This window comes from Bufo bufo, chromosome 10 (genome assembly GCF_905171765.1).
Source record: "Bufo bufo chromosome 10, aBufBuf1.1, whole genome shotgun sequence".
NCBI lineage: Eukaryota > Metazoa > Chordata > Amphibia > Anura > Bufonidae > Bufo > Bufo bufo.
In genome coordinates this window covers 23842110-23853796 of record NC_053398.1, presented here as the reverse complement: position 1 = coordinate 23853796, position 11687 = coordinate 23842110, and the positions used below count along the sequence as shown (strand labels likewise).

The following is an 11687-nucleotide window of genomic DNA, read 5'->3' as shown; positions in this document are numbered from 1 at the left end:
GTAGGATTTCTCATTCATTGTAATCCTGCATGTGATAATGATGAGATGACTGCTGACTGAGATATGAGCTCTACAGGACAGGAAGCATTAGGGCATTAGGCTGAGTGGTCAGTGTGAAAACTTCAGAATATATTAGTGACATGGAAAATGAAAAAAAATATATATATATATCACCCCCCAAAAAATTCTTAACTTAAAAATTTTAATTCAAATAATCGGTTGTGATGACACATTCCTTTTCCACTTTTCTGCAGAAGAACTATTGGTGTTGCATTATTTTTGCCGTAGAAGAAAGTCCTCTATTACCCGAGGTTGCCTCTGGCAATTAAATCGGGGTCAGATCTGGTTGTTTCGTGGCCTAATTCTGTTCGGATTGCGCACCCTAACCTAAAAATATTAGGATCAAAATCTCCATTTTTTCCTTCTTCCATTTGGGGCTGACTTTGTCAACGCAGCCGGTTCACCTTTGAATGATCCGTGGCTTTTTCACAGTGCTACACCCTCATCTTATCCCAATACACAAGGAACGCTTCCAGCTCTGCTACATCTGCATGCTTTATCGTGCATTCCCACAGCGTTGCTATGGACTGGCGTTTGAACAAAACTTTTTCCTATTTAAAGGTCCTTCCCCCCTTCCTTCATTGAACCCTGGAGGCTGCGCTCATCCGCCTAACAAATGGCAGTATCATAGGTTGACTTTCGGAACCCTACATCGTTCACTTCCACAAACAGGTTGCTAGGTGAGATCTTCGCTTCCCAAAAAAAAAAAATGGACCCCTTGCGAACCTAAAAGGCGAAAAAAAAAAAAAGGGAACGATTACCTAAATACATACAGTCACTATAGGCTGTGGAAGGAATGTGCTTGATTAATTCCCAGTCTGTTAGCTCAGTCCATCCAGAGCAGATCTTTGCTGGATGTCTAGGAGACAGCAGCGTCCCCCTGCGCTCTGCTATTTCACCAAACCCTGTGAATTCTGCTGGGCTAAGTAAACATTACAGTGCTGCTAATCACATCCAGGGAAGGAGAGCAGCACTTCAGTCCTGGATCTGCTGGAGACCACAGCCCTGACTCCTTCTTATTCCCACTTGCAGCTCCCTCTCTTATCCTCGCAGATATTTTATCTCTTTTTTTTTTATTTTGGGGAGGGGGGGGGTTCCTGAAATGGGACTGTTTATGCAATCTTTGCATTATGTGGCGGTGACTTGTTTGGTGGTGGTCTATGGATTTATGGATGACACTGTAGAGAAAGCAACCAAATCAGAAGGATATTGTAGCAGGATTTTAAGAGCACAAGGAAGCACCAGAAAAGAAGGATACAATGAATTTTCCCTGAGAGTAGAGGAGACCCGGACTACTACAAGCCAGGGATTACTTACAGGGTAAGTGACAAGGTGCAGGGGGGGTGGGGGGCTCCATTCTTTTAGTAGGGTCTTTGATCATCATAATACATGATCTGCACAGCCATTGAGTACCCTGCTCTATAGGCTTTACCGTCCTTCTATATGCATTTAAAGGTAGCAGAGCTGAATTTGTTATCGGATACTTTGTCGTTGCACCATTTATTATACTGTATATTATTAATAGCTAATGCTCTTGCCTTTGGTTTATATGTACACCCCCAAATGCATTGTGATATTGTGAGCATTTGGCCAAATGACAAACTCTACTCTGCTATACTCTGACTTCAGAGGGTATGTTGCTTCTGCACTAGGTACCAAAAAGTCACTGCTTTGGTCACGGTATTTAGACACAGGGCTGAATCTCTGGAAGCCTTCAGCTCACTTAGCTCTGCTATGCTGGAACTTTGTACGGACAGCTTCAATGAGAAATATAGTTGTCCTGTATGAATTTCGAAATAGCTCGCAGAACTTAGAAACATCCCTACTTTTTTTTGCCTTCGCTCTATTGTTCTCTGTTCTCAGCCATTCCATTCTCAGGACCAGTCCAAAAAGAGGGAAAACATTATTTTTTAAAAAGAGAAAAAAATAACAGATCCATGTGCGATACGTGTTTTTTTATTTTCTTTTTGGAACCATTCTGAGAACCGCGTGAAATGCATCTAGAAATGAATTCATCCCCATGACCACCACTTCATCTTCACTTCTGAGACCTCCTTTTCCATCCTTGTCAGAGGGTGATGCTGCTCCTTTAAGAAGGGCTCCTGGGACGGCAATATCCTGAGCCATGAGGCTGCCAAGTGCGTTGCCCCTGGATAGTCTAACCATGGCGTGTCATCTGTGGTGGGTACTGCCCTCGATCATTAACTACCGCACGTTTCCGCAGCTGATCCTTCACTGCTGTCAACAGCCAAGCGCTTTCCCAACACGTTGATATTTTGATTGGCGAGTCAGACCGGGCAGAGTATGCCAAATCTGACCACACGTGATCACACACCCAACGTGCCATGCAGCTACACCCTTACCTGATGAGCTCTGGCACGTCACCCCTCTCCGAGAAGAGTTTAACTCAAGACAGATTTGGATTATTACAACTTGTATTTAAAGGGGCAAAAAAAACTTTTTTTTGCTGTTTATTAACTTTTTCTCAGTTATCAACCTTTTTTGGTTGACTTTTTTATATTGCTGTAGCAGCTAAATATTCTGTCATCACTCATATCAGTCCCTGCCCCCACTGGGGCTCATAACGTAAATTCTAAATTAATTCATACGGTTCCCTTCACACATAGGGGGAGATTTTTCTGGCGGAAAAAAAAGTTGCAAGCCCCTTGTTTGCAAATTTTTAAATGCCATTGCGACAATACTGTGGTGTTCCTATGCCGTCTTCGCCACTTTCCAGAAAGGACGAGGGCGGGAGGGGGCAGGGCGAGTGGGGCCGATACATTTGTCTTCATATATATCCGTTTTTTAGCGTAAAAAAAAAGACAGAGATCTACTGCAGCTCCAAACTGCCATAGAATTCTGTTTAGGTGCATGGACTGCCGGAGGATGCGCCTAATTTATGATGAGGCTTGCGACTTATCATAAATTAAGTGCATTCTCCAGCAGCACAGGGGCTATCATAGACTGGCATTTTATTAACATTATACATTTTTTGGCAGTGTTTTTTTCAATGATTTTTTTTCTTGCTAAATCAGGCATTGTGCAACTACCATAGAGATGACTAAGAGAAAAACTCCTGAAAAACTGCCATACCCAGAGCAGGCTGCCTTTTGCCAACAGCGCTGAAAATGCACAAATGCAACACCAAAAATGATATGCAAAAATTACTTTGTTTATAGTGAATTTTGTAATTCACTATACTGTAGACTTTAAAGCAACTGGACAAATAAAAATGCTATGTCATTTATTTTTTTATGTGGCGTACCCAGAGAAAATCCATGTAGACTAAGGGAGAACATGCAAACTCCATACAGACAAAGGAAGGACATGCAAACTCCATGCAGACAAAGGGAGAACATACAAAGTCCATGCAGACAAAGGAAGAACATACATACTCCATGCAGACAAAGGGAGAACTTACAAAGTCCATGCAGACAAAGGAAGAACATACATACTCCATGCAGACAAAGGGAGAACATACAAAGTCCATGCAGACAAAGGAAGAACATACATACTCCATGCAGACTAAGGGAGAACATACAAAATCCATGCAGACAAAGGGAGAACATTCAAAGTCCATGCACACAAAAAGAGAACATACAAACTCCATGAAGACAAAGGAAGAACATACATACTCCATGCAGACTAAGGGAGAACATACAAAATCCATGCAGACAAAGGGAGAACATACAAGTTCCATGCAGAGAAAGGGAGGACATAAAAATTCCATGCAGACAAAGGGAGAGCATGTACACGCCATGCAAAGGAGGAATATACAAACTCAGTGTAGAAAAAGGGAGAACATCCAAACTTTATGCAGACAAAGGGATAACATGCAAGCTCCATGCAAAGGGAGAACATACATACTGCATGCAAACAAAGGGAGAACATTCAAACTCCTTGCTGACAAAAGGAGAATATACAAACTTCATGAAAAGTTGGCTTCAAACCCATGACCCCAGCATTACAAGACAATAGTGCAGCCACTGAGCCACCATGCTACCTGGTCAATCAATGGGATTTCTGAAACTGGACAACCTTGTAGCTACAGTAGGTGTCAAGGAGGTCTTCCTATCCAACATGGCATATATGATGCTGGGGTGAGGGCACTTGAACCTACCCCCTCACATCCACAGTGTAATCTCTTCCCTGAAGCCAGAATCATCTCTTTTCAATCATCTCACCTATCTCCAGTTCTGAAAATCTCAGACATAGCTCAGGTTCTCCTGTTGTCAAGAGCCCATGATCCGCCTCCCCATCATGCGTCTCTAAAGTTTACCATGATAGCCGATGAGTGTTTCGACTACAGCTACCAAACCTGATTCCCCCAGTTACTAACAAGTTTGGCTCTGCTATGTCTATGCTTGGAATATTCATGCATGCACTGTATGCAAGAAGGTGACATACTTCATAGGGTTTGATTGGCTGTGGACATTATAACCTGGGGGATAGATAGGGGGTAGCATATGCTCCGGGTGCCTATAACCCAGTGCTTGGGCAGAAAACTCAATCTTTGCCCCAGGTAATGGAAATCCAAGCTGTGACTGTGTTTAACAGCAATTGCATCACCCTCGATGGCTCCCTAGGCAGCCGCCTACTCTGCCTACCCCAGCTCCACATAGATGTGATATCAGAAGCTCTTTCTATAAGCTGCAAACTTTAGGTTTATTACTCCTTTAAATGGCTGATTACGATCTGTTAAATCCGCAGGAGAAGGTTGATGGATTTTTCTTTCTGTGGATATCAGATAAAGCGGCAGCCGGGGGCTTTTCTCCAGCTGTTAATAACCTGTTAATGTTAAGGAGTGCACTCAGTATTAGCTGCAGGTCCTTCTGCTGGTCGCACTGGGATTTCCTATTTATATCTGGCAATTGGCCGTTTTTTTGAGCGGAAAAAGATGTGACTCTTGTGGATGCTCCATAGCAGCAAGCGAAAAAATAATGGCACTGCCATCAGAGCTGGCATTGCGCTACTCTGTCATTCATCGTGATTGTAGGTGATTAGTTTCAATTTGGGTATAAGTGGTGGCAATGAGCAAAATTATAAGTTTCTTCCCAGATGAGTTTATGGGGTAGGAGCTGGGAAGACGCAGCGCTGTAGAGACTCCAGAGACAGACATAACGGTGATGAATTTCTTCAATATATTTTTTATACTGAAAATCACGAAGCACTAGATATATATCGTAAGTGCAAAGACTGCTTGAGGCGAAATCATCTTTCAGCATTAGCGCCCCTAGAGTCTGCCTCAAATATATTGCATTTCATGTACGATGGGAAGTTATATCGAGTTCTTAAAGTGGAAGAAGAAAGAAGAAAATTCCCATGGAATACTAGGTAGGCTTTAAAGGGCACTTGTCAGCAAAATCAACCCTATTAAACCAGACACGCTACCTTGTAGGGTTGATCGTGCTGATTAAAATTATACTGGTCTTGTGAAAATCGATTGTGGCGTTTTGGAGAAGAAAGACTTTTATTCTTTCTGCAAATGCAGGCTTCAGTGCAGTGAGGGGCGGGGCCTCGACCCTCTGCTTTACAATGCTGGCCACACCTCTTGGGACACATTTGAGAAAGGAATTTTTTCTCGGGAAAGGCACAACCGATTTTCACAAGACAGGTGTTATTTTGATCCGCAGGATTTATCCTACCAGACTGAGTTGGTCCTGCTTAGAGGTGCCCTTAAAAAGGGTCTCCAGTTTAAAAAAAACAGCTCCTTCACAGGGAAATTAAACACTTGATCCCAGGTTTTCCCACAGGTTACAACTGTTGCATTTTCTAAAATGTACGAATTCTCCAAAATGGTCTAGTGATTTGTGAGATAAAATATGTGTAGCTTGGGGTGGGGATGGGAGGCTGACACGGTAGTACTGGGTACCATGGAAGAGGGCACCAACCAACTACTCAACCATGATCAGGCTGTTTAGATACATAGTACAAACTTCAACAAAACGAAAGTAGCTGATAACTGAGAGAAGAGAATAATCTTTTGGGTCAATGACCATTCTCCAGAAATCTAGTAGCTGTAACCTGTAATATCGTTATACTTCAGAAATGCATCCAGGACCTATCATGTCAAGGGGTTAGGACCACCGCTGCACTTCAGATATGAGGTGGCCGGGATGGAGGTTGCTGCCAGTCTCTACATAAGTTCCGAGCTGTCCTACATTTAGACCATTTTCTACGCCTAAACCTGATGGCCCGCCCCCTTCCCTGCCCACTCCGCCCACTTTTTTTATATCTGGGGCGAGCGGGGAAAAGTCGGAGATTGCGGCGCAAAGGACCTTTTGTGCCGCAATCTTCTCCAGAAATACACCTAATATAGGGGTATTTCTGGTAAAAAAAAATGACCCCCCACCCATGTGTTTGTTGCAGAATGCACAGCACAATCCCGCAGCAGAATACGGTACACTGTAAGTGAATGGGTTTTAGAAAGAAATCTACACCCAATTCTAGATTTACTTTGGATTTTCCATTATGCCGCATGACCAATTTGTGGTGGAAATGTAGCAGATTTTCACTGTGGATTTCATTCCTTGGCGAAAATTAGATGCCCCCTGGTTGTCATGTGTATCCTGCAGACACTACATGGTTAATGCCGCACATTGTACTGCATACATTGCTACGAATATTGCAGGCAATGTTGAATCAAATGGGTCAGTAAAAGCTAATCTTCTGTATATTAAAGTTGAAGTGCAACCCCCCCTCAAGACCTCATCCACCTGGCACACTAGGTATTGTGTTTGAGCCTCCTCATTGATTTTCTATTGCGGTTAGCAGTTGATGCATGAATTAATTAGCCTTCCCTTATCAATTAATTAATTCAGCGCAGCAAACCGCAATAGTAAATGAAGCGAGAAGTTCATAAGGAAAGTCATAACCCATTCCTGAGTCCTGAAGTCACTGTACTACCAGGTATTAAACTGTAGTATAAGACCTGTCTCCTTAATGCTAAAGGATATGTGCTCGTGGCCGCAGCCTGCTCTGCTGGTGGACTACTTGTATTAGTTGCTCCTCCTAGGGTAAGAGGGTAAGAATTTCCTTGTAATAGTAGCAAGAAGGGTGAAGCATAAATGCAAAATATCTATTTTTCTAATGCAAATATGATATTTGCATTAGAAGGTATGGATTCTGCAAAGCAACTTAGGCTACTTTCACACTTGCGTCAGAGGATTCCGGCAGGCAGTTCCGTCGCCGGATGCGGCAACCTGGACGCAAACGGATGCATTTGTCAGATGCGGATCCGTCTGACAAATGCATTGAAATACCGGATCCGTCTCTCCGGTGTCATCCGGAAAAACGTATCCGGTATTTTTTTTCCCCACAGATTAAAAGGTCTGCGCATGCGCGGACCAGAAGAACGGATCCGTCAATGCGGCACTAATACACTTCAATGGAAATTAATGCCGAATCCGGCATTCCGCCAAGTGTTTAGGATTTTTGGCCGGAGAGAAAAATACAGCATGCTGCGGTATTTTCTCCGGCCAAAAAACGTAAGAGGGACTGAACTGAAGACATCCTGATGCATCCTTAACGGATTGCTCTCCATTCAGAATGCAATAGGATAAAACGGATCAGTTTTTTTCCCGGTATGTAGCCCCTAGGACCAAACTCAATACCGGAAAAGAAAAACGCTAGTGTGAGAGTACCCTTAGCACTAGTATGGTTCAGTTTTTGGCAACATGACATCACAGAGTGACATTACATCTGGGTAAAGAGCATGAACAGAGTGCTGTGTCATACCCATCAGATTAAGAAGCTTTAAAAACTATAGACAACTTTGGGGGAAGTTTTTGTTATGATTACATTTTACTCATTTTGGGCTTAAAATAATTCAATAATTTTAATTGGTCTTTATTAAAACATTTTCAGCAGTTTCTGAGATACAAGAGATACAGTCTATTTTCAAGCTGTCATGCTGTGTTTTCTTTGAATCCCATCATCTAACTGCTCATGTGTAGCTCTTAATTCTGATCTCCTGACCCCATAAACACTTATTTAAGCCATATTCTTATCAGTTTGAGGCCAAAAGATCAGAGATAAGAGCTACACATAAGCCATCAGATGATGGGATTCAAAGAAAGCAGACTGTGACAGCTTGCCGACAGACTAGTCTAGTGATTTTTAACCCCTGTATCTCAAAAACAGCAGAACATTTTTAATAAAAACTAACTGAAAAAATGATTTTAGCCCCAAATCAGTAAAACACAATTATAAAAAAATAGACGCAAAGGTGTCCATAGCCTTTATACTTAAAGGGTCAATGAGTTTTTATAAAACTTTTGATTGGCGGGGGTTTGAGTGCTGAGACCCCCACCAATAACTAAAATAAGACAAGAGAAGTGCTTGCATATGAGCTCTCTCTCCTCGCTGCAGAGGATAGAATCAAGATGGGCCCATAGACTTCTATTGAGCCCATCTCCTAGAGAGCATGATATGTGAGCGATTCTTCCTCTTTGCTCTAGAGATCTGTGGGGGTCTCGATACTCAGACCCCCAGAGAAGGGGACCAGAAGATGGGAGTTGTAGTGGCTATGGCTGCAATTCTAATTCAAAGTGGCATTCCTCACACCGATGCTCCCTAGGGCCAGGACAGCGATAAGAGGGTTCACCCTTTCTTGCGGCACACTCTAATGTTGGGGCTCCTGTCTGATACTCGGGGTACCCTTAGTGCAAGGCAGGAGTTGTAGGCACTGTGGCAGTAAACAAGCCGATTGTAGAAAACTAGAAAAGCTACAATTTCTGGGGAAATTGTGCAAACTGTTCTTGCCTCGACCAGTAGTCTACAACTGGAGTGGGCGGAGTAACTGGGTGGAGTGGCTTGAGTAACTGTTGTGTGGTTGGAGTGGCTGGAGTAACTGTGGAATGGTTGGACTGGGCAGAGTAACTTTCATCAAATTTAAAAAGTGCACATGGCAAGCTTGATAGAGTGAGAAACGCATTTCAACTTTTATTTATTTATATAGCACATTTAATTATTTAATTGCAATGTTGTAGCCCAAAGTGCTTCACAGTTACATTAAAACATACATTTATAAAAATATTAGCAGCCGATTTATGTAGGTTGGCTTGAAAATGAGGGAGTGGTGGCAGTTTAGAAATCATGTCCTGATTTTTCAGCTCACACTCTAGCTTTTGTCACTCTGCTGGCTGCTCACACACCTGGGTTCCTATGGCAACTCACTCTACAGCAAGGGCAGAGAAGAGCGGTTAAAAACAAACTGCTCCAACTTGCTCACTTCACTGGCAGTTGCCATCTTCAAACGGTTGTAGTTTAAAAATAATTATAAATCCTACAGCGAAGAGTTTTATATTGTGAGAATCATAAGACCCAGACCTACATTTTGATGCATAGTATGTCTCTGAAATATTAAAAATTAAGGCACAGTCGCAGTTTAGAAATTGCCCTTCAAATTTGAGGTGGCTAGAGTTTCAATGAATGTCAATGAGTTGCAAACAAATGTTTATATTGTGAAAACTATCAGGACTATGGCTTAGCCGTGGACATTTTTAGTGGCAACAGGGATAGCTGAACATTTTGATATAAGATTTGTGTAGGTGGGCTTGAAAATGAGGGAGTAGTGGCAGAAATCATGAGAAATCATGAGAACCAAACAATACCTCAGACCATATAAAATAATATCTCAGGGGGTCTAGTCTGTAATACAAGAACACCAATACTCGTATCAACCAATAGCCCCATACAAATACTCATGAGACATGATCTATAAAATATAGTACAAAAGTTTATTAGATATATTTAAATCCATATTAAGGTGAAGACAAACAATGGGGGAAGATGTCAAACCCACCCAAAACCCCTGTCTACAAAGACGGGCTAGAGGCTCCCAGAAAACAAGTACCCACCAGATATAAATCACAGTATAATTATACACACCAAAGGCTAAAATCAATCCTGTGAGGACTGAAGGACACAATGGTGTCTAACTGCTAGCCACTTGTGAGTATCAAAACCTTGAGAGCTTCAAGGAAGAATAATTGATACAGAACTGGCAAAATAATAGAAAGCCAGTTACCAAAGCTGAGCCCTAATAACAAGTGACACACAAATGGGTAGCAGTAGTAAAAAGCAAATAGTAATAGTCAATTACCCTTGGTGGATACAAAGACCAAGGCCCCGGCACCGCTGCTACCTCAACGCGCATTTCGCCAACCCGCTGGCTTTTTACTACTGCTACCCATTTGTGTGTCACTTGTTATTAGGGCTCAGCTTTCTATTATTTTGCCAGTTCTGTATCAATTATTCTTCCTTGAAGCTCTTAGGGTTTTGATATATTTGGTATATTACTGTCTATGTAGTGTAAAAACTGTGGGAGGAGTTAGGGTGGTAAATTTGGCTATAATAATAAGAATATGTATGTGAGATAACAGTAAATGGTCTTTCCATGCAAGAACACTCAATAAACAAGTCTTTCTTTACTGGTGAGAATGGGAGTTGTAGTACATCCAACAATATCCAACCTTTCCAAGATAATCACAGGAGTGCAAAACTCTCAAAAATAAGTATTACAGTTCCCACGGTGGGGTGCAAATCCTACAAACAGTTGGCTTATCCAAAACATAAGTATGAAAGGTGCCATTAACTGTTCATCCTTCCACAATCAGCAACCTTTATAACCATAATGAGCAAACAACTTGCTTACACAAACGACCTTGTGTTTCTAGACAGTCTAGAAATGTTTTTCCTCGGGGACTGTTCTTTCAGCAGCAGGAGCTGAGTTGAACTATCATCTGCCCTGAATGGCAGAAAACTCCCTCAGAGGGGGAAAGATAAATCCCTCTGCTGAGTCTGGGTATAATTAACCAATCAGTGACACCTACAGACAGTTTTTAGGTATACAGTGGATATAAAAAGTCTACACACCCCTGTTAAAATGCCAGGTTTCTGTGATGTAAAAATATGAGACAAGGATAAATCATTTGAAAACTTTTTCCATTTTTAATGTGACCTATAAACTGTACCACTCAATTGAAAAACAAAATGAAATCTTTTAGGTGGAAGGAAGAAAAAATATAAAATAATAATAATAATATGGTTGCATAAGTCTGCACACCCTTAAACTAATACTTTGTTGAAGCACCTTTTGATTTTATTACAGCACTCAGTCTTTTTGGGTATGAGTCTATCAGCATGGCACATTTTGACTTGGCAAGATTTGCCGACTCTTTTTTGCAAAAGCACTCCAAATCTGTCAGATTGTGAGGGCATCTCCTGGGCACAGCCCTCCTCAGATCACCCCACAGATTTTTAATCGGATTCAGGTCTGGGCTCTGGCTGGGCCATTCCAAAACTTTAATCTTCTTCTGGTAAAGCCATTCCTTCGTTGATTTGGATGTATGCTTTGGGTCGTTGTCATGCTGAAAGATGAAGTTCCTCTTCATGTTCAGCTTTCTAGCAGAAACCTGAAGGTTTTGGGCCAATATTGACTGGTATTTGGAACTGTTCATAATTCCCTCTAGCTTAACTAAGGCCCCAGTTCCAGCTGAAGAAAAACAGCCCCTTGGCATGATGCTGCCACCACCATGCTTTACTGTGGGCATGGTGTTCTTTTGGTGATGTGCAGTGTTGTTTTTGGGCCAAACATATCTTTTGGAATTATGGCCAAAAAGTTC

The 11687-nt window shown here is 42.0% G+C and overlaps 1 protein-coding gene across 1 annotated transcript in view; it reads left to right on the top strand.

The window, feature by feature from the left end:
- The first annotated feature begins 853 nt into the window (after positions 1–853).
- Positions 854–11687, top strand: part of SPON1 (spondin 1) — a 306848-nt gene continuing 296014 nt past the window's right edge. Inside the window, 2 exon segments of the mRNA XM_040409267.1 lie at positions 854–1337; positions 1340–1384. Coding sequence (XP_040265201.1) covers positions 1163–1337; positions 1340–1384 — 220 coding nt within the window. The 5' untranslated portion in view covers positions 854–1162.